The sequence below is a fragment of the Ursus americanus genome, chromosome 7, assembly GCF_024610735.1.
Source record: "Ursus americanus isolate L20-20 chromosome 7, mUrsAme1.1.p, whole genome shotgun sequence".
NCBI classification, from domain to species: domain Eukaryota; kingdom Metazoa; phylum Chordata; class Mammalia; order Carnivora; family Ursidae; genus Ursus; species Ursus americanus.
In genome coordinates this window covers 61,680,844-61,708,706 of record NC_142133.1, presented here as the reverse complement: position 1 = coordinate 61,708,706, position 27,863 = coordinate 61,680,844, and the positions used below count along the sequence as shown (strand labels likewise).

General features: G+C 47.9%; 1 protein-coding gene across 1 annotated transcript in view; it reads right to left on the bottom strand.

Annotated features, from left to right (window-relative positions):
* The window catches only part of XDH (xanthine dehydrogenase), a 59,282-nt gene that overhangs the window by 5,487 nt on the left and 25,932 nt on the right, over positions 1–27,863 (bottom strand). The window contains exons 13-33 of the mRNA XM_045809129.2: positions 26,994–27,103; positions 24,716–24,900; positions 23,178–23,352; positions 21,605–21,688; positions 19,982–20,151; positions 18,957–19,080; positions 17,177–17,296; positions 16,482–16,578; positions 15,505–15,629; positions 14,593–14,726; positions 13,731–13,818; positions 12,472–12,558; positions 8,133–8,324; positions 7,786–7,931; positions 6,907–6,988; positions 6,279–6,374; positions 4,857–4,985; positions 4,106–4,180; positions 2,595–2,647; positions 822–936; positions 5–70 (exon numbers count right to left, since the gene is read on the bottom strand). Coding sequence (XP_045665085.2) covers positions 5–70; positions 822–936; positions 2,595–2,647; positions 4,106–4,180; positions 4,857–4,985; positions 6,279–6,374; positions 6,907–6,988; positions 7,786–7,931; positions 8,133–8,324; positions 12,472–12,558; positions 13,731–13,818; positions 14,593–14,726; positions 15,505–15,629; positions 16,482–16,578; positions 17,177–17,296; positions 18,957–19,080; positions 19,982–20,151; positions 21,605–21,688; positions 23,178–23,352; positions 24,716–24,900; positions 26,994–27,103 — 2,453 coding nt within the window. The remainder of the gene's footprint in view (positions 1–4; positions 71–821; positions 937–2,594; positions 2,648–4,105; positions 4,181–4,856; positions 4,986–6,278; positions 6,375–6,906; positions 6,989–7,785; positions 7,932–8,132; positions 8,325–12,471; positions 12,559–13,730; positions 13,819–14,592; positions 14,727–15,504; positions 15,630–16,481; positions 16,579–17,176; positions 17,297–18,956; positions 19,081–19,981; positions 20,152–21,604; positions 21,689–23,177; positions 23,353–24,715; positions 24,901–26,993; positions 27,104–27,863) is intronic.

The window sequence follows — 27,863 nt, the reverse complement described above, 5'->3', positions numbered from 1 at the left end:
TTACCTGTCCAATATCAATGGCAGGGTTCAGACTGGAGCCAACATCCATGACAATGTCAGTGCGGAGGTTCTGAAGGCGGGGGGAGAATAAAAAGCAGTGTGAGAAGAAAGGAAGGTGTGGGATGACAGACGGGGCTCGGTGACCCTTAAATGACTGCGTCAACCAAACAGCACTTTCAGAAGCAGAGTGCCCGGGCCGTGCTCAAGCAGGGTGTTCATGGCGCTGCCACTTGGCACGGCATCGTCAACGCTGAGGTTGGAGTTTGGGCCGGGAGGGCAGGGGATGGCAGCGGCTGTGCTCTCCCGGTGATCAGAAGTCACCGTGCACACACCCACGCATGAGTGGGAAGGCCGGTTCCCAGGTCCCTGGGCTCTGAACCCGAGTCTGGGTCAATCGTGTCAGCAAGGGGACAACAAACTATGTTCCATGGGCTGATTCCAGCCTAAGCCCCGCTTTTGTAGGACCTGTCAACTAATAATGGTGTTTGCCTTTTTAAATGACTGACAAAAATAAAAGGAATATGGTGTGACATGTGAAATTCTATGAAATTCACAGTGTGCACAAGCCACATCGTAGGGGAACGCGGCCGTGACCGTTCGTTTACATTCGTCTGTGGCTGTTCTCGTGCTTCGGTGATGGGCCCAGAAAGCCTCAAATATTTGCTCGCTGGTCCTTTATCGGAAGTCGGCCAGGCTGTGATGTCAGACATTATTTTTCCCAGCCATAAAGTGTGTCTCTCTCTAGCGGTTCTTAGCGTTTGTAACTCACTTGTTTTTCCTCTTTCCCCTAACTTAGTACAATGGTTCTGCAAACTCCTTACTTTGTGATCCCCCGTTAAGCAGTCGATTTCCACTTCGGAGCAAGCCACCCCGTAGGAGAAGTAGTGGAAGGGATTTCCTGAGTTCGTCTCAAAGCTGTAGCCGAGGTTGGGTGTCCTGGGGGAGAAAAGAGAAAACATTGCACACGTGTTAAGATGAGCACACGCACCCCCACCATACACACACACACACACACACACACACACAGCTTCACCCACAAAATCCTAAAACTCCAAAGGTTTTTTCATTCAGCTGCTCTTCATAAAAGTCCACGTGTTTTTAATCTGAACCTGTTAATAAAACCCAGGTGTTCCAGAGCATTCTGTCTCCTGTCTGCTCAGTTCTGCCCAAGGCCCTTATGTGAATCATTCTGTACAGCTGAGTGGCATATAGTATCAGTGTGCTGGCCTCTACGTGGTAGAAACAGGGGACACATTCGCCCAAGCTCACGAAGGACATGAGGGCCACATTCCGAAGGATCTGCTGAATTGGAGCTCAAGGTCTCGGGACCAGAGATCCGGCCCGTGCTGCCTCCTGGGCTGCTCAGTTTCTCCAGCTGAGAGCTGAGCTCAGCATCTCCTGCGAGCCTGGGGGCATCTTCAGCCGCTTGCCTGCGTTACTCTGTGGCTACTGGTCCCTTCTCCATTGCAGCAAATGATTTGAGGAAAGTGTTATTGATAAAAGCAGATGTTCTCTTATATTTTTTCTTCTTTAATCCTGAGTATCTTATACAATTCTAATTTCACATGAGTCATATGTGTGTGTGCATATTTTCACACCCAGAGTGTACAAGCCCCTGCACCCATGTTTTTCTATGCATGACAGAAGAAAACATGAGCTGATGGGATCAAAATCTGTATGACCACAGCACCAGCACAGCGCTGAGGGAAAGGGCTTCTCCCAGGAGAACCTGCCACCGTCTCCGTCTTCACTTGGGTGTTGCTTTATATTACCCAGTTTTACCAACTCTGAAAATAAAGCAAGAACTTCTGAGAAAAACTGCACACGTGCGTGTTTGCACAGGTCAAGTATCACATAACCCAGGGAGCACTGGCAAAACTAAAATACATAGTGAACTATTTCTCTAAACCCATTGATGTGTGAAAGAAAAGGTCGGAGTTCAACTCCCCAGAGAAAGCTAGAACGTTACGGCTGGTAGGAAATATAATCGCATCTTTTCACAGCCGCAGAATCAAATCGACAACGTCTCGAGCTCTTCTCGCTGCTACTGAATTTCAAAGTAGCAGAAGGTATGTGCTCTTTTCCAAATCTCACTTTCGGCTCCACTGAATTCTGCATTTTGTAACGAGACCACGTGCTCTAAATCTCCCTGTGATTCTTTCCAAGGAGAGTCCCCATGCAGAAATCTAACACGCGGTACAGAGGAACACACGGGGGCAGCTCCGACCCCAGTTCTAGGAGAAAGCTGAGGGAGGGGTGGCTGGTGATGGTCCCACTGTGTCATTAATGAGCAAACAGGCTCAGCGAGATCCCCGATTTCTCCAAGTGCAAGAATACACTTCCAGACCAGAACTAGAGCACAAGTCTTTGGATAGGCCGGCTCATGTTTCCGCCTCCTTGGCACATAGATTGGCGATGCTGGGTATTTTAGACCATTTTCAGAGTGAAATTAGCAGAATACCATTGAAGAGATAAGAGTTTCAGGGGAACTGCTCTCTCCTGACCAAAGGCTGAGAGCATTCAGTGCAGGAGGGGACCTCAGAGGTTAGGATGACAACACATGGTGAGGCGGGTGAGACCAGCCCCGTACTTACTTATAAAACCCAGTTGCAGACAAGCTCACTGCATCAAGGTAGGCAGCTAAGACCTGAGAAGAGGGGATAAACAACAGGAAGGGCTTAGCATGCTTTCCAGAATCCTTGCCCCAGCACTAAGATCTCACGAGTTCACCCTCATCTGGAAGCTGACCAAAGCTGTGTACCCGTGGCTCCCACCTCCACAGCTCACCTCACAGGCTCACTGCACGGGGAGACCGCACTGGAAGCCGGGGAGCTATGGAAGCCTCTTAGTTCGTCTTCACTCTTCGAGTAGCCTCCTCACCCCACCGGGGAGTCCAGCCCAACCACAGCAAGCATCTTAACGTACTGCCCACGTCACTCCCCTGCTCTAGAGCTTTGGATGATGCCCCATTGTCTCTAGAGCACATGCTTGATATTCAGGACCCCAATGTTCTCTCTGGCTTCATGTCACACACACGTCATGGCCACGCCAACCAAACTCGAGTGTCCATCTCTCCCAGCCCCTCTGTGTCCCCACAGCTCTATACCTTCATTCACATGGTTCCTCCACTGTATATGCCCAAATCCTTTTCTTCCCTCAACATTCAGCTCAAGCTTGCCTCTCTGTGTCTCCATGCTGAAATCCAAACTACCAAAGTCAACCCAGATTCATGTGGTATTTATGTGTGTGGTATCTGTGAGTGTGGGAAGGCAGGTGGAGGTCAGTCACATGAGGCACAATAAAGTGAGGGGGTCTGAGAGAAATAGCTTCTTTTCTTTGGGTCTATTGAAGGAAATGTATACTATCTGACTGGGTCATGTGTGGGCTCACGCTGTATGTTACCATTGTGCCCACTTTTCCCACACCAACTATGGGAGATGGTAAAACAGGGCTACCACTGAGGTATCTGCTTGTTGGAAGAGATGCAGTCTTCTGCCAGAGAGAGACATCCTTACGGCTTCCCTCTGAGTGTTCCCAACACACAGGCCTCCACACCAGAAACCAAAGAACTGGGCTCCTTCTTATTATGAGTGCTTGCCTGTCACTTCTAAAACCACAGGAATGATAGAAACTCTTGGGTAATGTCTTTTCCCCCCACTCCTTCACAGATGGAGCCCCAGTAGACCCAGAATCCAGAGCAGGAAGGGGAAGTGCCTCCAGGGGCAGCCCTCTGACAGCAAGAGGTTTGAAGAAAACCAAGCTCATTAAGACTGAGGACGAGCAGGGTATGGAACCAGGCCCAGAGTCAAGCGCATTTAGTAGTCACCCCACCTTCTGAGGCTCAGGGCAGCCAATCCCCCAGTCCCCACAGTGTTGTTGAGATCCTGGATCAAAATTCTTCCTCAGGTGACTTCCCTCAGCTATGAAAACATAGAGAAGGGGGCCCAACAAGGTAGAGCATTTACTTGTCCTGTGAAACCATACAAACCACTTCAGCTTCTCTGCCTGAGACTAGATCATGACCCTATTCCTGCTGCAGGAGGGACAGAGAGCCTGCTTTTAATGTCTCTCATTTTCAAAAGGACTTGGATCAGCTCAGACTTACCCATTCTTCCCAGGTGCCAGAAGGATTCTTTTTCTTGAAGGGTTCCAGTCTTTTCAGGATGGTCTGACAAGCTTCCTAAGAACACATCCACCACAGTATACCAGACATATTAACCTTCTGCACTTCCTGGCCTAGGCAAAACCCCAAGGGCCTCAGCAAGGCCACCTCCAAGTAACGCTGTGCCCATGGTGCCGTTCAGGCAGCCTTGCCACCCTCTCAGGAATGACTGAGACCCGGGGTGGAAGCCACAGGACCCTGCCTAAGGAGCCAGCCTTGGCCCTTGCTGGGAGAACACCCAGTTCTTAGGCTACAGAAGATGAAATGCTTGAGGGATCCCGAAGGAGATGACTTCTCCCATCAAACTCTTTTCTTAATTACATCCCCCATGTGGGAAGAGAAGCAAGTGGCTCTGACCTGGCCAATCCCAAAATCCAATCCCAATCTCAGTCCATAGTCTTACGACCAGTTGTACCACTGGAGAGTATATCTTTCCAGAACACTCCTTGTGACCCTCCAAATCTCTTCCCCATTCTACACTCATCCTTCTTGGCTTTGATGGAAGCAATTATGGCTCTTAGGCCTCTCTTTCAGCTTGGTGTCAGGAGGAACAGCGTCCTCCTGGATAAGAGAGCCAGGGCATGGCCACAGCCAAAGAGCCGACAGGGACTCTTCCAGCTCCCACCCCAGGAGGCTCCCTGGGCACAAAACCCTGGGCTGGCCCTCAGCTCTGGCAGCTCCTCAGGCTCCTTACATAGACAGCCTGCCCGTTGAGGTCTGTGCCGACGGAGGCGGCCGTGGGAGAGGTGTTCGGCACGGTGTTAGTGCTCGTCTCGCTGATGTAAATCTTAGAGATGGGGATTTTCAGAGCTCTGCTGGCCACCTGGGAAAAGAGAAAATATCACCCTCTCAGGGAGGGGTTAACACGGGGCTTGGCTGCCTTCTCCCCAAGACAGACTCAGGTTCACCGTTACAGGCAACAAAATAATGTTATAAACTATAATCCTATTGAGACCGGGATGTTCTCATACCTGTCTCCATTTGAAGGAGAACTTTATGGAGTGATTTTGTTGGATAAAAAAATTCATAAACTTGGGGCGCCTGGGTGGCACAGCGGTTAAGCGTCTGCCTTCGGCTCAGGGCGTGATCCCGGCGTTACGGGATCGAGCCCCACATCAGGCTCCTCCGCTAGGAGCCTGCTTCTTCCTCTCCCACTCCCCCTGCTTGTGTTCCCTCTCTCGCTGGCTGTCTCTATCTCTGTTGAATAAATAAATAAATAAAATCTTTAAAAAAAAAAATTCATAAACTTAATGGTGACTCACAGCACTTTTTAAACCTCACCGTGACTTAAAAAAAATAAATAAATAATACAACTTGGCCAGTCCGTGAGGCAAGCAGGTGTGCCAACTCTAATCCAGTGCCAATATCCTAGCTCCGCTGTGTGGGGGAAACTGGCTACCTTTACACACGTGCTTATACACTGTTGGGGAAGGGCATCCAGAAGGTGTGACCACCAGTTGACCTTTGCGCTGGACCTGGGGGATCAGAGGCTCCTCGCCCTTTCCCCTGTCCTTGGAATATGGGTTCTGCTTGCCTTTCCTGCTCCCAAAGGCTGCTCCAAGGACACAGCCTCTAAGGATGATGATGTGGGGCTCAGAACACCTGCACAGGAACTTGACTAAACCCAGTTAAGGCCCCTCTCTCTATAAACTTTCAAGATTCCGTGGGCAGGTGTGGGGATCATCCGTCTTGCCGCCACCCAAGGCAGGCCTCTTACATAAGTTCCCTTTGCTTATTAAAACTGTGACCTACCAACCTGGGCCTCTTTTTTCCGTTTCCCCCTGCCCTCTGAGTACAGGGGTCAGTGTCTGATCACACCTGGGAAGCTCCCCCAGGAGCTTACAAACCAATACAATCACAGAGCCCTAGAATGTTGGCAACAGAAGTGACCTCAGGGGTCACCTGGCCAAACCCTTTGCACAGATGAGGAAACAGAGGCCAGGAGGGGAGAAGACTTGCCCACAACCACATGTAAATGGACAGCAGAGCCTGGGCCGGAGCTGGGCTTGCTTCTGCTTCTGCCATGCGCCGCCGCTCAGCGTCTCACAATACCCTCCCTCCCCCGCCGCCCGACGCCACAGGGCCGGAGAGGGCTCCCGGTCTCCAGGTCGCTCACCTGGATCATCTTGGTATGCAGGCCTTGGCCCATCTCCATGCCCCCGTGAGTCAGCAGCACAGAGCCATCCGTGTACACGTGAATCAGCGCTCCTGACTAAGGGAAGAGAAGGACACCAAACACAAAATTCCATAAATCCTAGCTCAACTTGAGGGTTGGGACCAATGGTGCTGGAGCCCAGGAGAAAGAAAACCAGCAGCAGCATTTTGGATAGAAACCTGAGACGAAAATTGAAGTGGTGTCAATCTCAGGGTTTAATGATGTAGCCATTCAACAATTCGAGAACATTTTCCTATTTCTCTACATGTGTCTCCCATCCTCAGGAGAAAGGGGGTCAGACTCTATGGATGAAGCCATAGGATCAGAAGGCAGGGTAGCTGTGGTCCTACAACCAGGAAGAGTAAGAACTAGAAGTTGACCCCAGATCTCTGAGTCCCATGTTGCCCTCACTGACCTGTGATGTTCTGGACAAACAAGAATATGCAAGTTCAACTTCATTTAAACAGCAGAGAGGCCCTCCACTCAGCTCTGTTACCAGCGACAATGGCCCTCCCCTTGCAATACTGCAGACAGAGGAGAAATGGGGCCAAGCCCAGGGGAGAGGGACAAGATTATATAAAGCAATTACCTGGTTGAGAAAAGGAATACCGAAGCTTATTCCAAACTTGGTAGGAATTATGCACAATCCTCTCTTCTTCCAACAATTCTCCCTGGAGAAAAAGGAGGATTCTCATAGAACCTTCTCTATCACGTTTGTGTCACCTCAGACATAGTTTCAGGCAACATCTTTGCAAAATTGGAGCAAGGCACCCTTGGAGCTGCCCACACAGTTCTTATCACAACTGAGTTGTGCCCCCGTTGGGTAAACCAAATGAGAAAGTTCAGATTTGGGTTCTGGGTCCTTCTGCACAGCTGAAGCAGGGCCCACCCCTGAAAGCCTGGACTTAAAAGTATTGTCACTTCCCGTCAGAGTGGAGTTCAGGTGGGGTCAGGGTGCCCTGGTGGTCTTGGGACTGTGACAGTCCCAGGGATGAACTGTGGCTCAGTGATGATAGTGGTCACCCCTCCTCTGTGATTTCTGTTTGGTTTTCTGGGTAACTCGGTGAGGAAACAGAGCCAGTGTAATTATCCCCACTTCGCAGATGTTGAAACTGAGGCCCAAGTTGATGGAGTGATGGCAAGTCACATTTATAGATTCGTGTCAGAGGCAGGTGTGTAACTGTGGTGCTCTGAGTCCTGGGCCGGCGTACCCCGGAGGTGGACGAGTGCATAAAGACAAACCATACTGACGAGCTATGGTGCTGAGGCCAGCTGTAAGCCTATCTGCCCCCGGGCTCAACACCATCTCAGGATCGTAAAGAGATGGCTATGAAAGGGACAGCAAACTCAGCACTCCCACGAGTTAACCACTCCATATCAGCCTGGTATTCTGCATTCAGCAAAGAGGCTTAGACTCTGAGACCCGAGAGAGCAGCCGAACATCGGACTCGCCCCTCCCGGCGCTTACTCGTTGAATTTGTCAATCTCACTCCTCCGGGCATGATACTGGGAGCTTGCTAGGCATTCGTCCCAGCACCTGGACAAGGTGAACGCCTCAAGCTTCTGGTTGAAGTGCGTCAGGTCGCCCTCCTTATACAGGTTTTTTCTCCGCACCTTTGCAAGGAAAGAGACACTGAGGGCTTGCTGGTGGCAAGGGATGAAGGGGTACAACCTCAAGTTAAGCTTCCGACCCCCTCCACAGCACCTGCCTCTCTTCTGCCCTCCCCCCCGGGTGATGCCCAAGACAAAGCCACTGTCCCCTCAAAGTAGGTTAGCTCACTCTGACCCACGCCACCAAACTCCCGGCTGACTTACTTCCTCTGCAGGCAGCCCGCAGGTCAGTGCGACTTCGCTCATCCAGTACTCGGCAATGAGCATCGCCTGGGGCCCCCCAAAGCCCCGGAATGCTGTGTTGGACGACAGGTTGGTCTTGCAGAGCCGCCCGGTGCCCAGGATGTTGGGGATTTTGTAACAGTTGTCCATGTGTAATAGGGCTCGTTCCATGATCTGGAGCAGAAGAAACCAAAATGGGAGAGAATGGTGTGCCGATTCCATTGACTCCTCCAAAACGCGACTTCAAGAGCTGCACCCCCTCTATCGTTCCCAGACCCACATGGCTCCTCAGGCCCAAGCTACTTCTTCCCTGGTACTGCAACCCAGGACTCCTTACTGGGCTACCAGCCTCTGTGTCTCTCCACCCTCCAACCTACTCCTCAAACGAAAATATAAGGTCATTTCAGGGGCGCCTGGGTGGTGCAGTCGTTAAGCGTCTGCCTTCGGCTCAGGGCGTGATCCCAGCATTCTGGGATCGAGCCCCACTCAGGCTTCTCCGCTAGGAGCCTGCTTCTTCTTCTCCCACTCCCCCTGCTTGTGTTCCCTCTCTCGTTGCCTGTCTCTGTCAAATAAGTAAATAAAATCTTTAAAAAAAAAAAGAAAAAGAAAATATAAGGTCATTTCAGATCAACCACTTGCTTAAAAATGCTACTTATTCTCTTTGGAGTGAAGTCTTTATATCTTTTAGCATGGAATCCAAGACTCTTTATGACCTTCTCCCAGTGTATTTTTTATCCTCTTTCCTGACTATACGTTCCTCTTACCTGATATGCCTCTCCTCACCTTACCCACATACTAACATCCTCATTCAGCTCCTCCCTGGGGAAGCCCTTCCCAGGCTCTCCAGGTAGGACTGATCATGTGCCTCTTCCCCGCCACCTCCAAAATAGGTGATCTTATGAATTAATTTTAAAGTAGGTTGTATTCCCATTCAAGTTGTATGGCAAACAGTTTAAGGAGTCAAATACTTCCATAAGTTTGTGTTCTGCAAAACAGCAGCCCCCACTTTCCTTCCTTCTACTTCACGTACAGCTCTCCTCGCTCATTCTTTATCAGCTCTTTACATTAACTTCCACGTCTCTAAATGATGCCTTCCGCTGAAACGTCTTGATGTTTTCAGTTGTAGACTCTTACGTTGTTTTCTTATTACAGAAAAGGGGGATTTCATTCCCGCCTAATCCCCTTTCCCCAAAAACACATCACCTTCCTGTCCCCCATCCTCCCCATATAGCTATATTTGGATCTGATCAACAGTCAGTTTGATACCATCCTGTAAACATTACTGACAGCTGAACGGCATAGTTACCCTAGGATTACTTCTCTCTTTCTTGATAACGTTTCCCCCTCCCGGAGTTAACAATTATCTTGACTTTTTCATTTTCTTAGTTTTCTATGCAATTATTACTTAAGTCAACTTAAAGTTTTCCCCAGTGCAAGAAATCTCTCAATATGTTTGAACACTTTAGACTTCCTAGCAGCCTTATCTTTTTGAAGTAATTGTTCCTGGAGCCTTCTGGCCAACTCCAATTTCAATAGGCAGCCCATTAGACCCTCTGTTCAGCTGTTATCTTGGGATCTTCCCCTCACATTCATCCCAGATTCTCTTGGCCTCTCTCCATACTGAATCTCCCCTTCCTGGAACCCACATCTACCCCTTTCCTAGTCTTACACCCTCATTTTGTTGGAGTACATCCTTGAATAACTTCTTTAAAAAAAGGAGTATATAGAGAGAAACATTTTTGAGATTGGTATGCCTGAAATGTCTTTCTTGTACTCTCATCCTTAATTAATGATTCGGCCATATATAAGATTCTAGGTTGGAAGTAGGTTTTCCAGTTTCTCTCAGCATTCTGAAGGCATTTGACTGGCAAATCCAATCAATGCCTTTCCAATTCTTGGAAACAGTTCTGTTTTTCTCCTTCCTGAAAGTTGTAAAATCTTCTTCGCTTCCAGGTTTCTCAAAGTTCGCAGTGATGTAACTTAGCATGGGTCTATTTTCCTTCATTGTGCTGGTTACTGGATGGGCTCTTTTAATCTCAAAATCTATGCCCATCAGTTTGGGGGGGGATTTCCTGAGTCACTTCTTGACAGTTTCCTCCTCTCTCTTGTTTAATCATTCTTTCTCTCTGAAACTTCGATTATTTGGATCTCCTGGACAAGTCCTTGAATTTTATTGCATCTTCTCTCCTATTTTTCATAATTTTTTTCTTTACTTAGGAAGATTTGCTCAAGTTTCTTCCAACCCTTCTACTTTCAGAGTTTTAATTCACCGGAGTTCATTTTTATTCTCCAACTGTTCCATTTTTATGTCATCCTATTCTTTCTTGAAGGTATAATAACTCATCTCTCTGATGAGACCAACGGCAGCTTTTATTTGTTTGTTTCATTTGGGGTTTGGTTTACTTCCCTGTGTATATTCTCTCTTTCCCACAGGTTGCTTTTTGTGTCTTTGGTTATTTCAGTCTTAGTCATCCTAGATGCTTTTAGTATGTCTCAATTAATTCCATTTTTGCTTTTCCTTAGCACTCTATCAACTTGTACTTCTATTTCATTTTGTCTTTTATTATCTGTCTCCCCCACCACACTGCGAACTTCCTGAGGGCAGAAACAATGCCATATATTCTTCTTTATGTTGCTATTCTAGGCACTCAATAAACGTTTGCTGGATTGAATTTAAAAGCTTCTAAGATCTTTGGGGACAAGCTCTGTATCTTTTTCAACCTGATTTTTCCTACAACACCAAGAGGCATGTGTGGCAAATGGTGAGAATGCTAAATGTGTTTCTTTTTTTGAGACGTTTTCACACTAGATCTGAAGTGTGAAGTTTTCTAATTGAGCCAGGTAGCCCCTAGCAAAGAGGAGAGGCTCAGGGGGTGGGGATTCATGGGAACTTCTGTTTTCCCTGAAATGTGACTTATTTTTACAAGAAGAGTCTATGCATCTATAGCCAATATGGTTATAAAATTAAGATTCTAAATAATTATAAAAAGTAGTATCACAAAGATAACTGTTTACTTTCAAAATTAACAAAAATACGTGTCTACGTAAGACTCATAGGAGGGGTGCCTGGGTGGCTCTGTTGGTTAAGCATCTGCCTTTGGCTCAGATCATGGTCCCAGGGTCCTGAGATCGAGCCCTGTGTCAGGCTGCCAGCTCAGCAGGGAGCCTGCTTCTCCCTCTCCCCCCTGCTACATGCTTTCTCTCTCTCACTTTGTCTCTCTCTCTCTCTCAAATAAATAAATAAAGTCTTCAAAAAAAAAAACTCATAGGAGAATTTCAGAGTGGCATTATCCATAAAGGCTAAACACTGGAAATAACTCAAATGCTCATCAAGTGGTGAATGGAAAACAAAATATGGTCTATCCATGTGATGAAATATTATCAATAGAAAAGAATAAAGGACTAACACACACTATAACATGGATGAACCTAAAAACATTAATCTGAGAAGAAAAGCCAGACACAAAAGATTACATAGTATATGCGTCTGTTTATAAGAATCAACTACAAGAGGAAAATCTATAAAGATAGAAAGTAGACTGGTCGGTGTCTAGGCCTGGGGGTGGGGGTGGGGGTGAGAACAGGAGCGACTGCAAGAGGTCACTTCGGGGTGATGAAAATGTTTGAAAACTAGATCATGATAATGTTTGCATGACTCTTTAAATTTACTAAAAACCATTAAATTATATACTTGAAATGGGTGAATTTTATGGTGTGTAAACGATACTTCAATGAAACTGTTACTAAAAAAAAGAAGAAGATTTCAATTCATTACTTAAAATTCAAACATCACAAAAATGTGTTATATAGGAAATAACAGTGAGTGCCCCCCTTGTCCCACCTAATCACTGCTTAGTGCATGTTCTTTTGGAATTTTCCATGCATTTCATTATATCTATCATGCATTATATATATGTATTAGATATATATGTATTATACATCTGTATTTTATTTATATATATATACATATACATATACATATATATGTATATATATATAAAAAATAGAGGCACATGTTAATTTTACATACATATACACGCAATGTCACCAGACTATGCATCAAGTTTTGTAACTAACTTGGCTTGCTTGGCAAAGTATCTTGAAAAAGCAGGAAGGGTTTCCAATCAGAAAGTAATACGATTATGTTTGTGCTTTAGAGATGAGCCAAGGGTGGAGAACCCGCGGGTGGGAACCAGTGGGGAGGCTACCATCATGGTAACAGGCAGGAACTGAGGAGGCCCGAGCCAGGGTGGCTGTGGGGCCCGCCCTTGACCTCCCAGGCACCCCCCCACCCCCAGGATGCGGGGGTGCCAGTGCTTACGCTCTGGGAGAGATCCATGGTGTTCCCTGCATTGCTGTAGTGTTCCACCTTCAGAGCCACCACCTTCCCATCCTTCATGAAGCCAACCTGATGAGGAGAGGGATGTCTCAGCAGTGCCCTTCCTCTGCTAACCTGAGTCATCCCCTCCCACCTACGCTACCTGGAGGAAGCAGAAAGAACAAGACATCACATCATGAAAACAGGCCACCAGAGCTTAACAGGTGAAGCAGAGAGGAGCTAACATCTCTCCAGTGACGCTCCATGGCTCCTCAGCACCTTCTCCCCACACCCCTCCTTCCTCCTGCCTACTCCCGGCTTCTGGTTGTGTGAGAGGGAGTAGGGAGGCACAGAGGGGAGGGCCAGGCAGAAAAACTGAGAAAGATATGGGAGACATCGCCTTCCAGCGTCTGGCCAGCAGACACTAAGCTATAGCCCAACAAGCATGAATGTGCTTTCACATCCCCGGCCTTATGTAGCCATCAGAACAAACCTTTACAGGCCATCCCATAAGCGAGGAAGTGGGGCTCAGAAGACCAAGTTAATTTCTTTGGGCCCACAAGAATTCGGGAATAAGGGAAATACGATCCTTTTGGGGGAGTTCGATCGTGAAACAAAATCAGAAGAGGTCAAAGGGGAGATGTTCGAAGCCAGCTCAGGGAGAGAAGCTCTCCCAGACTGGGATCTGGCAGGTTATACTGGTGTTTAGAGGGACAGGATGCATGGTTATATCCACAGGGACCCAGGAAAGGGACTGTCCCTCAGAGGAACTGGCAGTGACCAGCCATACACCGTCTAATGGGGCAGGTACCCACCCTAACAACTTGGGCCTGTCCTGGCCCTGGGCAGTTTTATTCCTCATTGTAAATTACTAAGCACTGAGCAGTCATTCTGGTTATCACACCAGGCAGTGAACACCTGGACATTAGGACATTCTGCAGGATGGATTTACCCCAGGGATGCTGAAAAGTCATGCTTCTCAGCCTGAGTGGACAAAGACCAGATATGGACAAGAGCAATTCACAAAAGGCATAGACACCACGCTGGGACATCACTTGGGAGGTGGCCAGCCAGCATCACCCCTCTAGGCTTCTGTTGGCCGATTTGAATTTTTCTTGTGGCTATTTCTTCTTTGAACTTCTACAGGTAGTCATGAAAAATGTTAAGAGTACATCCCAGAATCCCTCGATCTTCATCCCCAGCTTTTCCAATGAGATGGCACTGTCCCTCCCATCCCCGGCATAGCTGCCGACATCTAGAACCTTGTATTTGGCCAAGAAAGGATGTCTGCCACCAGTTATCAGCATGTCCTCATCACGATCCAGCATGCAGCGCACAGGGCGGCCAGTCCTGAGGGAGGCATCAGAGGGTTAGAACCCCGGAGCCTGTGCAACGGCCCATTCCTATCAGTCCCAGGGATGAGAACAGCATGGGACACTTCTCTTTCCATCAGACCTGTGCTGGGCTGCCTCGCTGTCTAGCTGTCTAGGCTCCGTGCTGGACAAGGCGAGGAATAGAAGGATGTGAGGTGTGTCCTTGCCCCCAGGGCCTTCACAGCCAGATAGGGGAGATAAGACACGGGTCCACAGGTAGAACACAAAGAACCAGGTGGTATCACCCTCAGCCCAATGCCCAAGAGTTCTGAAAACAGAAGCCTGCGAAAATTCAAAGCAAGGGGAATCTGCTTCTAAAAGGCAGAAATCCAGAGATAGACAATTATCATATGGTTTCACTCATTTATGGAACATAAGAAGTAGGAAGATCGGTAGGAGAAGAAAGGGAAAAAGAAGAGGGGGTAAACAGAAGGGGGAATGAAGCATGAGAGACTATGGACTCTGGGAAGCAAACTGAGGGCTTCAGAGGGGAGGGGGGTGGGGGATTGGGATAGAGGTGATGGGTATTAGGGAGGGCACGTATTGCATGGTGCACTGGGTGTTATACCCAAGTAATGAATCATGGAAATTTGCATCAAAAACTAGGGATGTACTGTATGGTGACTAACATAATATAATAAAAAATTATTATTATAAAAATAAATAAATAAATAAAAGGCAGAAATCCAGAAAGCCTTCCTGGCAGAGGCAGCCTTATTCTCCTTCCCAGGAGCTGGCAGGGAGGACTCACTTGTATGCAGCCAGGGCCACTGCCGTGGACACCACAGTGCTCCGGGTCTCCTTCCCTCCAAAGCCTCCCCCAATTCTCTTCACTCGGACCAAAATCCGGTTTGCTGGAACCCCCAGCATGTTTGCAACAAAGCTCTGTGGACAAAAAAAAATTACTTGCACTGAATGTATCATCTGGACTTACTTCAGGCCTGAGCTAGTGCCTGCCGACACCCATGAGCCTAATTATTGCTGTGAATATGGAGACATTTCTTGATTCCAGGAGCCCCCCTTCCCCCATCTCCCCAGGCAGCCCTTGAGCTGGCAGTGCTGGGGTCCAGCACTCATTAGTCACCACAGGCTGAATTCAGACACTTGTTTTTAACAAGTGGGGTGAGCAGCTGGCCACAGCATACTTTCAGAGCTAAAGTTCTTTCCATCTAGCCAGGAACTGGTGAGTTGTGAGGGGAGGACCAGCCACCCAAAATGCTGGCCACCACTGTTGCATTATCAGCAGCAGAGAAACGGGGAACGTTTGAGCTGCCACAAATCGCGTAGTGGTCTCTGTGGCTATCACGAAGCCCAACACTCTTGTTTTACAGATGAGGAGACACATGTCGGATATGATTTGGCCAAGGCCATATATCACTGGAATGATAAAAGCCAACACTTACTAGCCCTATGCAAGTAGTAAACGTCAAATCGGTACCACAGCCTCCCAGGCCCATCTTACAGACGAGGAAAACCAAGGAAGGCCAAGGAAGAGCTCAGTGACACCCCTTGTTGGCTGACAGGGTCCGGCTCCAGACCCTCAAATCCCCTTATGGACCAGCCCAGATCTCTCTTTTCCCACGTCCCATACTGCCACACCTAGTCTGCCAGACACTCCCCAGTGTCCTCCCCGGGCCCCGGGGCTGACCCACAGGGTGCCTACCTGGGTCTTCATGGTGTTCTGTGTAGACACAAAGAGCTCCATCTCCCCCTGCTCTCCTTTTGGGACAGCGATGGTGCAGTGAGTCTCCAGGTAGAAGTGCTCTTGGCCACCAATGTGCACCTCGCCTGGAGGAGAAACAAGATCCCCACAGTGATCCAGAGTTTGCTTAACGAGAGTGCACTCGCCCTGGGCCCTGGGCAGTAACCAACCGCTCACAGGTAAGCTCCAGGTTCCCAGCAGGGGTGGAAAGGGTCTCAAAGCCTTAGGCATCTGGGAGCCGAATCTCCCACCCCGACAAAGAAACCAGAATGATACCAAAATGCATCAGGCATGATGCTTTCTTTCACTGCGCCAGTGGAAACTAAAGACTTTTGAACTATTATTGCAAAATGTTGGAAAAGGTAAAGAAGGAAATTAACAGATGTGACTGAAAAGCTGAAAATGAGAGCATCTTCTGAAACTGAAGTTATCCGGCCAGCTGGAGAGCTGGCTCCACAGTGACTTAGCAGTGCGCAAGGGACCGTGTAGGCGACAATTCCAAAAGGGGTCTGGTCAGCAGCCCTGCGCCACGTGGGAGCTCTGGGCCTAACTCCACGGCGTGGGGGTGGGTGAGGAGGAGAGTAGGGGGAGCGCCCCGGCTGCAGATGGGTGAGGACGGTCTGCAAGCCCACAGTGGGGGGTGGCCAGGATCTGTGGCCTCTACCTTCACTGGACAGTCCTCCAAATTCGACACACTACCAGCTCCCGAGAATCACTTAGGTCTAATCTAGCCTAGAGACAGGAGGGCAGAGATGGAAGCTGACAGAGGGTCTTTCCCTGCCAACTGTCTACTATTTTGTTACATACGTCAGGAGGACTCTTCTGGTAAAAATTCACTCCCCTGCTCCAGGACTCAAGGTCCAGCCCTTGAATTTAATTTATAAACCAGGGCCCGCCCATATTGTCATTACACAGGGACCCCATGGTGCCAGCTATACCTGAAACAACATTGTCTGCTTCGGAAAATCCCTTCGTGAGGTCTCCTTTCCCTATCTTCAGCTCAGACCCATGATAGGAGTTGTTGTTTATAGCATCCTGAGGACAAGAAAGAAGCTTCAGTGACTGGACTTTCAGAGGAGAGGTAAGTCATTTTTGACCCGGGGAAGAGAAGCTGCTGGAACTCCTTCTCTCTTCTCACACAGACATCTCTACAAACGTCTTACACAGACTTAAAGTAAGCCAGCTTGTGGCCCGGGGAGTCTCATTCCTCCGTTTCCTCAGAGAAACGGGGGCAGGGGGGCAACCTTGGATCTTGAGCCAGACCATTAAAGAACATCACGTGCTCCTCCCAGAGCAAATTATTTTGGATTGTTCAAAAGGCAAAGGAAGACTTTGCCCCCACAGTTTGTCCACAGGTGGACAACCTTGGATCTTGAGGGAAAGGTAGCGTCCCTCAGGGAACCAATGGGAGTTGGCACTGCGAAGGAGGAACCTAGTTTGACCCCTAGTGGACTGAGTTTGGGACCATGATGGGGAAGGTTTCAAAGACCACGCAATCCTGGGGCAGGAAACAATGTAAAAACCTGTTGAGTCAAATCCCCTCTGCTGCTGGAATCCTCCCTAAAGGATCCCAATAAAGGTGCCTCTAGGGACAGGGAGCTCCCCCCTTTCTATGCGGCCCTTTCTCCGTTACCTCGATTGTGATAATGGCTGGAAGTTCTTCATAGGTGATTTTCACCCCTTGAGCGGCTCTCTGTGCGTGTTCTGGGGTGTCGGTGACCACAGCGCCAATGATGTGCCCAACACAAGTCACCTGGGAACAGAGCCAGACCGTTAAAGAACATCACGTGCTCCTCATGAAGCAAATGATTTTGGATTGTTCAAAGGGCAAAGGGAGTCTTTGCCGCCAAGGTTTCCTTAAGGTACGTTTCAGGAATGCCCTGGGGCCTTTTCATGTCTTTGTCCTACTATTTGGGATTATGTGCTTCTTCATAAGTGTTTAGAATCAGTGGAACTGAAACTGGACTTGGAGATCACTAGTATCAGGAAGGCAAACTCGCTTCATCTCAATGACCAATTCTGATGATTTACTACTGGCAGCTTGTCGAGAAGTTGCCCAGGATTGAATGTGGCAATTGATTAGTCATGTCTGCCGTGAGCAGCAGAAGGGGAGGTGTGGCAGCATGAAGTCTCTCTGTTGACTCAGACCCCTCCAACACCCTTGCTCTTCAGGTAAAGAGCTGCAGACCCAGAAGGCAAGATCACAATCGTGCTAGACCACGACTAAATCTTAGTGCCAATTTCCAGTTTCATTTTCTGCCACCACCCCACTCCCTTTTATCTTGTTTCCAGATTTATACCAAAAGCTTCTCAAAGGCAACAATCATGTCTTATACTTCATCTAGATGCCCACAAGCAGTAGTTCCCAAATGCTGATTCTTAGACTGGATAACCCATAAACCAGTTTTTTGTTATATTGAATAAGGATTGTCATTTTCTCATTACTTAATGATTCAGTCCCTCACAGGTAATTTTCTTCCAACATCCCCCAAAACATAGACAAAACAAAATTGTTCAATTCATTACTTTGGAATATGTGGTTTCTGACACTAGAAACCCATATGGTCTCTGATCGTTATCTCTTGAGGACCCAGTTAAGTTGTTGACTTAATTGGTTAGTGTTATGGTGGTTAAACCTGGCTGATTCTCACTACCCATAATGCTAGCAGTGGTCTTAGAGGCTCTTGAAGTTTGTAAAAGTAATTTGTTCTTCTGTCATATGGAATCCGTGGGTCTCATGATTGTAGTTTCTGATTGCTCTCCTTCACTTGTAAATTAATAATAAAGTGAACTTGCCTTTCAGCAAGACCTATTCATCTCCAATTTGCATTTGATATGCATTGGAATTGTAAAGTGACCGTCTGAGAACTATCCTAGAAGTATACGGATTTTTGTAGCTGCCATCTTGAATGTTTGGGAAGTGTGTGTGTGTGTGTGTGTGTGTGTGTGTGTGAACTCTGTACATCAGCAGACGATATAAGTTCATCAGTAGACAAACTTTCGTATAAGTGAATTTATCAATACACATAATGTGATTTCTGTTCTGGTTAGTTTGCCATATTTTCGTTTTCCTTAATAAAGGAGCTTAACATTATACCCTTAAGAACATAACTGGTAGTTCAAAAACAATCACCAGTCTTGTTTAAATGCCACTTTGTCTGGGACTCATCCTACTACGTGCAATTAGCAACCATCAGTTAAATAAACACATAAACTGTAAGTGAAAGTTTAAAGTGCCACCAGACAGAATCCGTCCCTTTACTGATTGTCCTGCACCCTGGCCAATCGGATGATGGCCACAGTATGTGCAAATATGGAATCTTTTCAAAATTAGGGATTTGGAGGCATAAGCATAAATAAAAACTCAATCATTCTTTCCACTAACTTCAGATCTAAAAAAATCCAAGACCTACCTCATCTTTTGCAAAGACTGTTTCATCATTAAGAATTCCCGTTTTATTACTCCCAGGAACATCCTCAGCAGAGATAAAGCAAACAAACCCTGGCACCTTCTGAGCTTCTGAAATATCTATGGACCTGAAAGAATGAGCACAGTGAGGTCCCAGACAGGAAACCAGAGCAGAAGACCCCCCACCGCACTGGATGCCTCTGTCCTCACACTGATCGTGGTCAGTGTGGTCACTCTGCACTCAGGACAAGGCAAATGAATTTCTCCTATAGCAGGCAACCGTATCATCTTAAACTTTTAATTTTTTCAGAGAGCTGGAGGAGTTTACTCATCTGTTAGGTTTTATCTATGCCCACGTTATCATTCCCAGGGCCTGTCCCAGGTGGCTGGGAGCAGCAGAGGAAGAACCCAGGATGAGGAGACTGGATCGCTAATCCCTGCAGGGGCAGGGCCCAAGGAGGGTTTCTCTGTTCGGCAGGCTATGTGTCTAATGCCCACCCGCAAATCACACGCAGCCTCTGCCCCGAACATCCAGAGGCCACACAGCCCAGTGGCCAGTGCTGCCTGGCTTCGAACCTGGCTTTGTTGCCAACTCTGGCTTTGCCAGCTCTGGGACTTGGGGCAAGTAACTGACCGTGTTCATGCCCGTCTCTCATCTGGAACATGGGGGTAACAGGACGTGCCTATAGGGTTGCTGAGAGGAGTAAATGTGCCAATACATGGGAAACGCTTTAATCCAGGGTACAGCAAATATTAAGTGCCATACGAGCGTTGATTATTATTATAGAGTGGCCGTTCTTGTCATTTGGGCTCTCCGTGTTCAACAAACAGGTACGAGAGACTATTCCCTGCTAGGTCCTTCATGGACTCTATCACTGACCCTCATGAAAACATCCTATTATGAATGGGGAAACTGAGAGCTTAAGCATGCAGGCCAAGGTCTTGGCGGCAAAGCACTGGAGCAGGAACACAATCTCCGAGCCATGTTCTTCCCCTTAGTATCCCCCCGAGTATATTTCCTACACTCACGTGATCTTGGCATGGGCCTTGGTGCTGGTGACCAGCCGGAGGGACAGCTCATTCTCATAGCGAGGGATGTCGTCACAGTACACAGCCTCCCCAGAAGCCTGCATGGCCGAGGCCAGGTGGGGCAGGGGCCGGCCCACCATGTCCTCCTCAGACTGACCCTCAGGCACCTCCTGGAACAACATGGTCACCAGTCAAGCTGAGCTGCGGAGGACACTGTTTCCCTACAGGCCCAGGGAAAGTGCAGAGAGCTTCAGGCCGAAGCAAACCTGAGGAGTAAGGATGAAGGAAACAAGAGGGGCAGAGGAAGAGACAGGCAGATAAGAACCACTGAGAAGTGACCTCATAGTAGCACTCTACACCAGAAGAAAAAATAAATAACTAAAGAGGAACCTCGAGGTCCATTCATTGGGGGTGGAGTCAAGAGATTCTGCTCTATGCATACAGTGGAATAGTGTGCAACTGTTACGACATACTTTTGAAGGATTTTAATGAGAAGGAAAGAATGCTCATGTGAAGTGTAGAAAAAGGGCATAAAACATTGTGTGTGTGTACGATCATTTGAATTCTGTAAAAAAAATATGCACGTTATAAATGTAGTATATACACGTCTATATATGCATAGGAAAAATGGAAAGAAGTAAACAAAAATATAATGATTTTCTCTTGGAGGTAGGATCCTGGGTGATTTTTGTTTTCTCCTTTGTATCTTTCTGTACTTTCCAAAATGTTCTAAAGTGTATTTATAATAAAATTCTGTTTTATGTGTTTTTCAAAGTAATAATAATGGCTAGTATTTTATTGAATGTTTACGATCTGCCAGGAGCTATCTAAGCTATTTACTTGTACTAACACATTTAATCCTCAGAGCTATCCTATGAGACAGAGGCCATCATTATGCACACTTGCAGGTGGGCATAATTAATTTGCCCAAAACATACAGAGAGGAAGTGACCTACCCAAGGTTACAGTTATGGCATGGCAGAATTTGGATTCAAATCCTGGCCATCAGGCCCCAGAGTTCACACTTTGGACCACCATATTCTAGTGCACGTGTCCACAAATTATGGCCTGTGGGTCAAATTTGGCCCACTGGCTGCTTTTATAAATAAAGCTTTATTGGTACACACACATTCATTTATGTATTGCCTCTGGCTGTTTTTATGCTACAATGACAAAGTTGAGGAGTTGCAACAGAGACCGTATGGCCCACGAAATCCAAAATGTTTACAGGAAAAGCTGATCCTTTACCTAGTGCTTCTCAGAAAGTTGCTGTTGATAGAAAGTTGTTGTTTTGTTTTATTCACATGGTCAGGAGAACTCCTGGCTTTGCACATCAGCCCCACGGAGGTATCAGAAAAGACAAATTGGAAAAAAATTTTTTCTTTTCTTTAAAGAGCAGATGAAGATGAGAGTAATCCCAAGAGAGAAATTTAAGTAAGGAAGGGGGAAAATAGCTTTGTTGACATTAATATGATGCCCATTTTCTTCACTGGATATTTACGCAAAGCAGTAAGGAGTTTGAGCGCCTATATCCAACTCGAGTCGGTCATTCACCAAAGGTTAGCATCATCCGATATGCCCTGCAAGGGCCCGTGATATCAGCCATACGTCATGTATACTCACTTGGAAGAGCTGGACATTGGCTGGAGGGTCTTTCTGAAAGAGTAAGGTGGCACTGGCATCGGAGGGGTCCAGCTTCGCACAATTCTGTGGAAGCAAGATAACTGTGGTGATCATGACTATTCCTATCATTCCACCCTTGGTTGTCCCCAGGGGGTAAAGGTTACAACCGTTCCCCTCAGCTCCTCACTTCACATTCCTTCTAGTTCTGGCTGGGTCTATCTCAACATCAGCATGGGGGTGCGAGGGTTCGGTATTTAATAACAGCCTCAGGTCCTCTCCCACCCCCGCGGCCTGCACGGTGAATGGTTTGTACTTCCTCCAACACACCAAGTGGTCTCCCTCCCTCGTGCATTTATCCATGCTGCTCTTTCTCCCCCAGCCTTGCTGGAAAAGGCTTCTTCCTCCTTGTTTCTGTGGGAAATATTTAATGATAGGGGAAATGTGCACAATATAATCTCAACAGAATCAAGGGGGGCATAAAACTTTATACGCAGCATGACCCCAAATCTGTTTAGAAAATGATCTGTTCCAGATCAAAAGCTGGGAAGATGGCAGGTCTATGGATAGATGGATGGAAGGAGAGAGAGAGAGAGGAAATTGGATGACAGACGGACAGATAAATGTAGGAAAAAGATCAGAGAAATAAGCAAAAATAGTAGCACTGGTTTTCTATAGGATCTGAGAGAAGAGCAATTTTAATTTTTTTAAAAGTTAATATAAAGTTTTTTAATTCAAAAAATATTTAATATTTTTCTTTTCAATTTTAATTTTTAACACATTTCTGTGTTCTTAAAGTTTTCCACAATAAGTTTATTGCTTTTATAATCAGAAGAAAATAAGTACTACGAATGTTTTTCAAAGAGGGATTTCAGTCAGCTGTCTCCACATCTGTGGAGCCTTCTCTCCTTTGCGCTCCCCAAACCATCTTCTCAGTTGTCAGTCTAGGCTGGCCTTTATTGACCAGGTCTCTCCCACACGAGGCTGCCCCTTAGTGCCTAGTGTAATGTTATGCATAAAAGGTACAAAATAAACACCTGGTGAACCCATGTGGGGAGATGGGCTCCCGCTCAGCTGCAACCCCTCCAGATCACACCCTCGCAGTGACCACAGGCCCCTGGCTGTAGCAGCCCCACCTCACATTCCCATTCCACAGTCTACCTTCTCATCTCACTCCACATTCCCGTTCTAACTACAAAACCACAGTTGTATCAGCTCTCCTCTGGAAGGATCATCTGGTTTACCCTCCCCCTTCCACAGATTTTCTAGTCAAGGGTTCAAGAGAGTTGTGACCTATTCAAGTTCTCAGGTGAGGTAATGACTCAGCCAGGACCAGAACCCATGTCACTGATGCCCAGTCCAGTGCTCTGCCTCTCAGCCACCCCGCTGGCTCCCATTTCCATGTGGCTCCCTGGGCCATGAGTCCTTGGTCCTTTCTCCTCTGCCCGTAGACACGAGAAGGGAGAAGTAAATTCACCACCTGGTCCACAGTACTCCCTCACTCCAACTGGCTTCTTAAATGGCCACACAAGAGTCCTGCAGAGAGTCTGTATTTTGCTCCCACCCCCACACTCACGTTTTCCACGTTCCCTTTGCCCAGTTTCTGAAGCACTGTCAGGTAGAACTTGAAGAAGAAGCTGAGGGTGAGGGTCCGCCGGAAATCCACCATGCCACCAGGGGCGTCAGGAGACAGGTGCAGCTCCTCTGCCAGGCCTGCACACACAGCCTGCAGCAGCTCCTCGTTCCAGGAACTGCCAGAGAGCACATGGTGGGAGAGCGCTCCTATCTGGCCTCGGAATCATTTCCGTGGGGTGGTATGTGCAGGGTGACAGTCATAGGAACTTTGGTTCCAAATTTGGCTCAGATACTTATAGTTTTGCAACTTTAGGCAAGTTACCTGCCTGAGCCTCAGTGTCCTCATCTTTAAAAAGAGACACAATAAGAAAAAGACCACAAAAATAATAATAAAATCTATTTTAGTCCTTATCATACACACTAGGCAATGTTCTACGTGCCTTATATAAAACATCACTTTTCATTTCAATTTAAAAGTGTACCAGGGACAATTTGTACACTCATTTTACCAGTGAGAAAACTGAGGCACGAGAAGGTTAAGTAATTTGACTTATACAACCCAGCCGGTAAGGGTCAGAGCCAGGAATTGGAACCAAGGAGCCAAACTCCGAAGGTAAGCTTTATTTATCCATATGGTCATCGCACGGGCCGCACGTACAGAGGGTAGTGCCAGTGAAGTGCGTGCGACAACTGCCGCCCTGTCCTAGCCGTAGTAATAGTAGTAGCCACGGCAGTTGTGCAAGAGTAGTAACGGCAGCAGTAGCAACAGCAATAGTAGTACAAGTAATACTAGCAGTGGCAGACACAGTCGTGGTAGTAGTGGAAGCGACAGTAAGAGTAGTAGCAAAAGCAGAAGTAATAGTCGAAGTAGTAGCACAAGGAGCAGTAGCAATAGTCATAGCAGCAGCTCCAGTAACACAGCAGCAGCAGCGATGCTACTATTGGTTGTAGTAATAGTAACGGTTGCAACCATAGTAGTAGTAATAGCATTAACATAGCAGCCGCGGTCATGCTATTAGTAGTAATATCAGGGGTAGCAGCAGTCCTAGAGCAGTAGTAATAATAATATTAGCAGTACAAGAGACCGCAGTAAGAGTACCAACAGTAACAGTGGTGGTTAGCCACGGTAGTAATACTAGTCAGAGCAGTGATGGTAGTAGGAAGCGCTGGAGTGAGAGCAGAAGGAATGGCAGTAAGAGAAGGAGCAGTAACAATAGGAGTAGCACTAGCTGTAGTAATTGGAGTAGAGCGGCAGCAGGACCAGCAATAGTAACCGTAGTTGTGGCTGTAGTAGTAGCAGTAAGAGCAGTAGTAACAGCAGCAGCGGTAGTAGCGATGGTACTACTAGCCCAGCAACAGCGATGCCCTTAGTAACCCCACTAGTAGGAGCGGCAGTAATCAGAGCAGTGGTGGTAGCCATGGTAACGGCAGTAGGCGTGGCAGTAGTAGCAGCAATAGCAGGACTACTAGCAGTTGCAATAGCAGGACTACTAGCAGTCGTAGCGGCAGCGGTGGTTTTATTTTGCTGGTGGCTCTTACTTTGCCGTCTGCTTCTGTGTGGTCTTGAGGGCAGAGATAGTTCTGTCGGCCATTCCGCCGTAGCAAAGGGCCAGCTCCTTCACCTGTGCGGTTCCTGGCTGGAACAGGACTCTCATGCCGCACGTCACCTTGGCTATGTCATCTTCTCTCCGAGAGGCCTGCTTGAATGCTGAGAAATACTCACCCTACAAAAGAACAGAAGGGTTCTTGCTTCCCACCTTGTTTGGCGAGGACCGCAGAGGGCGAAGCTGGAGCACGGGGACACAAGGCGGGCTGAGGGGACGACACCATCGCAAACCCGCAAGGGGCTGGTGGAAGGAAGCAAAGATCCAGGCAGAACCGACTATCACATTCTCAGGAGAAGTTCCAGGTACATTCCCGGAAGCCGGGAAGGGTTGGGATTTCTCCCCAGTAGTCAGGAAAATTGTAGGTCAAGGATGAAGGAGAACAGGGTGCTCTCAACCAACAGCTGGGAAGAGGAAAGACGTTTTCACAGAGGGTCCTCAGAGACCCCCAGTCCCTTCTCTTCCCATCCTGATGCCCAGCATCTGAGCCCACCCAGGCTCTCAGGGGTGGGCCGGAACCTCTGCTGGCCTGACCAGCTCTCAGGCAGGTACTGTGAGATGCCAGCAGGTGTTTGAAGCACACCTTCCGCTGGCCGCCCATGCCCACGCTCTCTCAAACCTGTGCCTCCACTGGTCTATTGGTTACGGTTAGAAACTTTGCTTCCCGAAAGAATGAGTCACATGAGGAAACAATAGCCACCTTTGTGCTTTGAACATCTGTTTCCCCCTGGGTTCAAGCCAGGCGCTCTCTTTCAGGATAGGAGGGGAGTGTGAGTTACTTTCCAGGTAAGAACCATCTGATACCAAGCCCTTTCTCGGCCAAGTTCTCTCGAGGTCTGAACTCACCACGAATACTGATTAACATCAAAGGTAGAAGTTTAAGGGAAGGCTTATTGCAGAAAGCACAATGAGGCCCAATGTGGAGGTCCAAAATGACCATAGGCTTCTGTTCCAAGAAGCCATAGGGACTCCTCCTAACCATAAAGCTAGTCCGGATTCCTGATGTCAAACATGGCCCTGGGACAGTGAGCCCAGCGTGTGAGCTTTGTTCTGCAACAGAGGTTCCAGCTGCTTACTTCCAGGACCATGCCAGTCCACGGGGACATTTCCGCTGGGGTGCCACGAAATGTCAGTGGCCAATTGGCAGTTCTTCGTTCTTGAGAAATCCTTCCTAATTCTGGGTATGAAAATCTCCTTTCTTTTATGAAATGTTTTTTTGTCAATGTCCCTACCTGGCAAAATACAAACAGGACAGTGCTATGCCTGTCTCCTCCTTCTTCCCCAACTCATAATTAAACAAAAGAAAAATGTACTGATCCATAAAATAAAAAAATTCTGGGAATCACTTCTCCAAAGTGTCTATAAGGACAAGCTGGGAAATCATGAAGAAACTACCTCAGGGACGAAATGGCTCTAATTTCACTAGCATTCTCATTAAGGAAGCCAAAATTAGCCGGGGCAAACATGCTTTGTAACACTCGCTCGAGCCCTGGCTGGGGTGAGACCCAGAACACTCGCCGTTACGGCTAGGTTCCCGGCCCCGCACAGATCACTTTGCTACGAGGCCCGTTACGGAATGTGTGGCTCCTGAGGGAGGAGAAAACCACACCAGGTAAAGACAACACAGCCCCCAAGGAACAAGAGCGAGGCAGCCAGAGATGCCCAGACCTGCCAGAACAGGGCAAAGAAACTGCCCGTGAAACAGAAAACCAATCGGGCCAAGGCCAGTCAATAAACACCTTGTCAGCATGTGAGAGCCTGACTCACAGGCAGCTTCTCGGTTCAGCATGCAACCCGTCTCCTCTGACCGCCACAGCTGGATGTGTTTTTGAAACCGTGTTGCTAGCTATCAGCTGCAGATCCCCGCTGGCTCCCAGACATCTGCCACCTTACGAGTTCTTGATTTCAATTTTCACAGTAACCTGCGCAGTGGGTAATGCTGTGCCCATTTTACAGAAGAGGAAATTAAGGCTCAGAAAGAGGACCCGATTTGCTCCAGATCACCTGTCTAGCTGTCAGTTTCACGGTCCATGCCACGCCCTCTGCCCCCTACCCTGAAACTCCTCATTGTCCAGAGAGAAACTGGGTCAGTCAAAGGCAACATTCAGAGACAATGTTAAAGTTGAGAGACGCTAAGGTCAGTCCCCAAGGTCGACTCTCGTGTGGAGTCTAGCCCGGGTAAGAGTGATCCGGGATACCCCTGACCACCTCACCTCCCTGCTGTAGGGGATCTCGATGGAAAGCAGGACCTCCTCCGGAGCTAGCAGGGTCTTTCTGTAGCCAGGGAAGAAGGTGTGGTCCATCTGAACTGTTCTCCTGGTGCCTGTACAGGGGTCAGATGAGAACGGCCAGCGTGAGAAAGCAGAGAAAAATCCACCAGGGAATTCCCCCTCCTGGTCTCTGGTGCCCACGGTCAGAGGGCGTTGCTGGCACAGCTGGGGCCAAGGTCTTCCGTCTGAAATCCTAACTCAAGGATGTGCTGGTGCGTGTTTAATGGGTGATTGTGTGGGGGCAGGGGAAGCCCTGCCTTGTAGGACTTGCTAGGGTCTACAGTATCAATACTCCCGCTACTAATTTCAAGCTACCAGGATGACACCAGCAAACATGATGTTGGAAGGAGGGTAGCCAAGGGTTCACACAGCAGGGCTGCTAGCCTCTAAAAAGCCTGCTTACAAGGCTGGCCAGGGGCTGTCCTCTGCGAACTTGGATTTCAGCAGAGTTCCCACCATTCCCTGGTGAGAATGACTCACTCTGAACTGTTCACACAAACAGCATGGCTTATGCTGAACAGCTGCCTTCCTTCTGGGTGTCTGGGCTTTGGGTGCATGCTGGGCAGAGCTCCGTGACCATCCCCGATAGGAGCCCGAGGGACTCCGTCTCCAAAGAGCTTCCCTGGCAGACACTACTTTCCATGCATTATCATGATGTGACTTGTGGCTGAGGGAATGAAGTGTGTCCCTGTGACTCCACTGGGAGAAGGCTCTGGGAGTCTGTGCCTGGTTTCCTCCAGACCGTGCCCCATGTCGCTCTTCACTTTGCTGACTTTGCTTTGTACCCTCCCACTTACAAGTCATAGCTGTGGG